This window comes from Brienomyrus brachyistius, chromosome 19 (genome assembly GCF_023856365.1).
Source record: "Brienomyrus brachyistius isolate T26 chromosome 19, BBRACH_0.4, whole genome shotgun sequence".
Classification (NCBI taxonomy): Eukaryota; Metazoa; Chordata; class Actinopteri; order Osteoglossiformes; family Mormyridae; genus Brienomyrus; species Brienomyrus brachyistius.
The window spans coordinates 12,388,584-12,394,657 of NC_064551.1; the positions used below are offsets into that span (position 1 = coordinate 12,388,584).

Consider the following 6,074-nt stretch of genomic DNA (forward strand, 5'->3'; position numbering starts at 1 on the left):
TATTACGTTGTTATTCGTAGTAAGTCATTAATAAAGCCTTAGTATCATTGATAAGTCGTCGAAAATCATTTCAGCATTGAGACTTAAATACTAATATGAATCAGTGCTTTGAGTGATTACTTTATAATTATGTTTAAAACTTAGATTTAGCTACTCTCATTACACGTCACAGACCTAATATAATTACTTTGATCTGGCACCTACAGCGAAAACCATTTCTAGGTAAATGAAAGCAGATTTTTGTCGTTGTATGGCAGTTTTCAGCGGTTGGTGTTTCCGCGGTAACAGCTGCTGCGTGTGATTGGCGGAGAGCGAGGGGGGCGGAGCGTCGTGTTAGAATACGGCGTTACGGAAGCCGCAGTGCTGCACCCGAACATGGCGCTCCTGTCCGCCCGTGTGCTGGAGGCCGCCCTTAAACGGTGTCGATCGGCGCCGCACCTTCTGCTGTTTTGCATCGTCTTTGCCCTCCTGCTTAAGCCGCGTCCCGTGCTAGGCAAAAAGAACCAGCCTAAAGAGATCACTGACAGTAACTGGGAGGAAATCCTGCAAGGAGAATGGATGATAGAATTGTAAGTTTCATTACTTCCCACACATGCGCAAAAATGTCCTGGACGTGGGCTGAATGGTATACCTGTGATGCCTGAGTAGGCGATAATAAGTCGATATAAAGGATAATTAGAAAAATAAAACTCAGGAACCGCACTGAATTTCATAGTCGTTTTAATGCCAGGTACTGCTGTGAAAATTTTGTAACTCACTTCCTGCTGAGGAGTACCTATAAATATATCGACACGTGAAAGTGGAGTCTTTTATTGAGGGTTCCGTTCTTATTTTTTTTTATTGCCAGTTTTGCTCCCTGGTGTCCAGCCTGCAAACAACTGCAGCCAGTCTGGGATGAGTTTGCAGAGTGGGGAGATGACCTGGGCATTAACATCGCCAAAGTGGACATCACTGAGCAGCCCGGTACTGTACAACTCATCGAAGTCATAGCGAGGCTATTAGCGACGTATTGCAATGGCATCAGATCTTTTTAAAGGTGTAAATCTTTAAAGTCATTTAATCGCTGGATTAAAACAGATCCCCGGTTATCGCTGCCCTTCTCTCCTGGATGTGCTGTTTTAAGCGCTCCGATTAAGGTTATTAATGTCATGATTATTAGGGTTGGGCATTAAGAAACAGTGGTGACTCGAACTCAGTTGCTGTTTCGAGATTGTGTCTATCTGGCTGGTTATGTATCTGACCTCTGTATTGACATACTGCATGTCTCTGCTGCAGGCCTGAGTGGGCGATTTGCTGTCACGTCCCTTCCTACAATCTACCAGTGAGTTCCTCATTTGACCTCTCATCAAGAGAACCTGTGCTGAATGTTTAGATTATCACAGCAGCGGACAGATTATAAAGTACACCCAGTGCTTTTGAGTGGTGCAGCTGAGGTTTAAATTTGGTCTAAATGAAGGATTCTCTCCCACATTTTCACACTGATTATAGGTAAGCATTCCTACAAGATTTCTGAAAGTATCTCACTCGCAGTCCGGGAGCTCTGCTCTTTCACTTCTTACTCATCATTCGGTGGAACGCAGCACTCGAACCTAAATTGTCTCTGATAGCTCCACGATTATCACCCCTACTCCACTTTGGACGAAAGCTTCTGCTAAAAAAATGTAAATGTAACAGGCTCTTTGTGTGCTGCTTGTGAAACTTGCACCATATGAGGTAATGTACGTTTCGCTAGAGGACGTTTATATATCTCCTTGTTCCTCGCACTGGGATAAGGGTGCGTTTTTAGTATGTTAAGTCCTTTTGCCCAGGCATTCTTCAGACTGTTGGCCACATGGTGGTCAGGATCAGAATGTGGTAAAAGTCATATCTGGAGATGGGAGACTTGCTTCTGGATTACGCATTTATCATTTAGCTGATTGGCTTTTATCGTTAGTGAAGCACCGCTCTGAAAGCAGGGTCAACCAGTCCCTGGAGCAATCGGGGTTAAGGGCCTCGCTCAAGGACCCGATTGTGAAATCTGTTTGCCAACCATGGGATTTGAACCAGAGGCCTTCTGGCTATAGTGGCCTAATCTGCCGAGGCACACATCACATCCCCACGCCTCCAGCCTCAGTTTAAAACCCCGCTGTGCATTTCAGCTGTAAAGACGGCGAGTTCCGGGTCTACGATGGAGCGAGGAGCAAGGATGACTTCCTGGGCTTCATCGATGAGAAGAAGTGGCAGAACATCAAGCCCATGTCCTCCTGGCTGGGACCCTCCTCCTTCCTGTGAGTGTGTGTCACTCTCATAGGCGTCTGTCCTGATAGATCCTTTGGTGTCCTTGTGCTTTTTGAGTTACAGTGGCACTGCTTTCCAGGGATGTCCGTCAGATAAATTAGCTGTCTTATGCCGCCTTCTGCGCTTACAGCATCCCTTATCTAATGCAGCTGTGTCAGATGATTCAGGAGTTGCATGGTTGTCTGATACCTGCTTCTCGTGTTCATTTCGCAGGATGAATGGCATTTCAGCAGTCTTCAGACTCTCGGTGTCCATTCGGGTACTGTGACGCGATATTTCATTCTTGTTTTTCACTGAACGTTATCCACATTTTGTCACCCTATTCTAGGTACGTACCTTAATAACTAACCTAACGGATCATTTAACTTGTCACGAGGTATCAGGGTTAAAATGTTTGCGTGATGATCCCTGCATGTAGTGTAAACTGGATTAATTACATTGAATTTCTCCGTTGGCTGGTGTGTTCATCTAGAGGATGTCTTGTCATATGAAGTTTGTTTCCTATGCTCGTTAATGAAGTTTTATTAGTGATTCTGTCCTAGTGCAAGGCAGGGCTGTATGGTATCACATGTGTCATGGTCACCTGGGTTTTAGATGACGGGTGAAACATTTGTCCGGACTCCAGCCTTTTGGTACTATATGGACATTTACTTACACCCACAATTTGGTAAACAGATTAGTAGTATGCTTAAAACATTAATGAGATGTGTATTGTAACGTCAAAAAGCCAGTAGTCTGTATTAATTCGGCGTATCCTTATATTTATTAAATTTGGTTAGCAGAGCAGACCACATGCTCCTGTTTCCGTAAATCACGAAAGGGTTGAGCCTTCCCTTTCTTCACCGCCGTTTCAGTGCTCATCAGCCACAACATCTTTTAAAAGAGCAGAAATTGTGGATAAACAAGGCAAAGACATTTTGGGTGTGACGGTACTTTTTGCAGTTTAAGGTCCCACATGTTTACTAAACATAAGGATGTGCTGAATTTCTGCATATTACTAGTATTTGAGGCGTATGCTAATATGCTTACCAAATTGTGGTCGTAAGTAAACGTCCGTATAGTACTGAAAAGCCGGCGTCCGGACAAATGTTTCACCCGTCATCTAATTTCCTGGTAGTTATTGCACAAGCGGCATATAATCAGGAGTGCATTATGACGTGACGTTGTGCAGCCCCAGTGCAAGGTCACACTTTCCGTCGCTTGGTAACTCCGTGGTTCCTCTGCTTTGTTCTCGTCTCCAGCAGTGGCACAGCTACCTGACGGAGCAGCTTGGCCTTCCGGCTTGGGGCTCATACGTTCTCTTCACCTTGGCCGTGCTCTTCACCGGCCTGGCCCTCGGTCTGGTGAGTCCTCGCCGTCAGTCTCGCAGACCGAGAAGCTTCTTTGCGGTCCATGGGTGATGGGGACGCGCGTAGCTCTATCCATGGATTTTAGTAATGGCTGACTGGCAGGTTTGTGAATGGATCAATTAATGAATGAAAGACGCTCAAAGAGCTTCACACCACCACTGTGTAGTAGGGCTGTCGATTTTTAACCGATATTGGAACATAACGTGAAAAAAATCATATTCCTAACTTTAATTAATCCATTGGAATTTTAAACGGTCATTGTAGCCGATACTTTGAGGCTCCGGCATGAATTATGTGGCCTCCGTCATCCCCTCATACCCCTGTGTCCTCCTCAGATCCTGGTGATCATCACGGATTTTGCCTTCTCCTCCCGCCGCCCTGATCCCCCCCCTGGATACTACCAGCGTTAGTATCCACATCTCCGTGCCTGAAACTGCCCACTGCATCCGCTTATTATCAGTTTTGCTTAAATTCTGTTTTTTGGTGTTTCTGAAGAAAGTGAAGGGACTGTATATTTGTTCCTTGGGTTATAAGTATCATTTTATATTGATATATATTATATTTATACTTGGGGAAATATTTGTGTCTCTGTACTGTAGGCAAGCCAGAGAAACCGGTCCAACAACAGACTTGACTGTTTAAAATTCTACTACCCGTAGATTGCATGTAGTCACATGGTGTGTGTGCGTCAGAATGTGTTTGTAAGCTTGATATTCCTTGTCTGCATCACTACCCTCTTGTGATTCAGGGAGACGGCTTTTGGAACGGGCTCAGTTGAGAAAACAGCAGGAGGATGAGCTGGAGGAGAATGAGGAAGAGGACGAGACTGAGGAAGAGGAGGCTGGCGGCAAGCCAGAACTCAGGGACGAGGACTTCCACGAGGAATCTCTGCGGAGGAGGTTCCAGGGTCCTGGCAGGGAGGAGGAGGACGACGACACCTAGAGGCCAGGATGGGTACTGCAGATGTACCTAGAATGGCCCACCGGGGGGGGTGGGGCATAAGCACACGCGGCAGAGTTGTGTCTTTGTGGGGCCGCCCTGTGAGTTTGGTGTGGTCTGTCCTCCCGGAGCAGCTCACCTGCCCTCCTTCGCTCCCTCCCTTCCTTCCACTCACTCCACGCATGTTCCCCTGGAGACTGTTAACTGTTACTCTTCGGAAGTAATACTGCAGAGTTTCCTTTTAATAGGGACATATTTAGCAGTATTCTTTTTTTTTTATTGGGTTTTTTTGCATTAGCCTTTCTTCGCTAACATTTCTAATTTTAATCTCCCCCGCTACGCCCTGGACTTCCCGCTGCCCTCGCTGCGGTCTGTTTTTTTTCCACTTATCAGCCAGTTAAATGGCCGCCTCTGATCCCCAGCAGTGTTCCGTCTGGGTCTGTGGGAGGTGGAAGCGTTTAACATCCGCGCTAAGCCATCCGCCCGTGCCGGAGTGCCAAAGCGGTGCACGCAGCGCCTTAGCCCACTTCCTGCAGCAGAAATGCAGTAAATGTTGAAGCTCACACCACCTCCTCGTTGCTTAGCTTACACACATGCCCATTTCGGGTCAGACTCTTCAAATGCATTAAATGAAGAGAGATTAGTGTTTTTTCCAGGTTTGGAACAGCGCCCTCTACTTTCTGCCTTGGTTGTGAATGTTATAATGGAGTGATCAGCTTTATGAAAATTGGAATAGTTACTTGGCTCCCACAGTGGTGCAGATCCTATGTGGTGTGACAATATTCTGTAACTTCCATGCCAAACACTAGAGGGAGTTTCCCCTTTAAGAATGGGGAAATAAAGGCAGGCAGTTGTTAAACCTAAGACTGACAAGTTACATGAATGCACCAAGCAACCAAGTGCAGAATTGAGGAAATCATTCTAAAATATTAATATTCAACAAATGGCTATTTTAATGAGAGGTTTTAGTCACCCCGAGTCATGCCCTGCACTGTATCCCGAGTCATGCCCTGCACTGTAAGCATAATCCCCTCTTTAGAGGTTTCATACTTCACTGTCTTGGAGACCTTTGATGCACATGGATCCAAATTCAACCCAGTTTTGTTTTAACTTAAACTTTTTTTTTTTAATTCCCCCCAAAAAATGTTTTCATTCAAGTTTACTCAAGTTTGTTAAAATAAAGCCTTTGATGTTTTGCCGTACCACAAAGTAAGAGCGTGTCTTATTTCCGTTATTAATCTGTTAATCTGTGTGGTGGAATGGGCTGGTGCAGTCAGATGTGGTTTTGGGCCCTCTGGAGATAACGGTAAGTTTCATTTTCCAGTAGCAGCCGTGTCACGGGGGGCATGGTATTTAAGGGCCTGACCAAAGTTTAAATATACATTGAAAACTACAACATTTTTCTAGTGAGGGGGCAGGGATGAGGGAGTGGAAAATTTTGCCCTAGGCTTTGGAGATGTTTGAAAATTCCGATGCAATGGAGGTTTTCACTGTGATGTGTGAATATTA

The 6,074-nt window shown here is 45.4% G+C and overlaps 1 protein-coding gene across 1 annotated transcript; it reads left to right on the plus strand.

The window, feature by feature from the left end:
- Positions 1 to 337: 337 nt before the first annotated feature.
- On the plus strand, positions 338 to 5,774 carry tmx1 (thioredoxin-related transmembrane protein 1). The gene is made up of 8 exons (XM_048986120.1): positions 338 to 569; positions 848 to 963; positions 1,276 to 1,321; positions 2,139 to 2,267; positions 2,491 to 2,536; positions 3,519 to 3,620; positions 3,962 to 4,031; positions 4,375 to 5,774. Exons 1-8 carry the CDS (start codon positions 376 to 378, stop codon positions 4,566 to 4,568), a joined length of 897 nt encoding a protein of 298 aa, XP_048842077.1. The 5' UTR covers positions 338 to 375; the 3' UTR covers positions 4,569 to 5,774.
- The last annotated feature ends 300 nt before the right edge of the window (positions 5,775 to 6,074 follow it).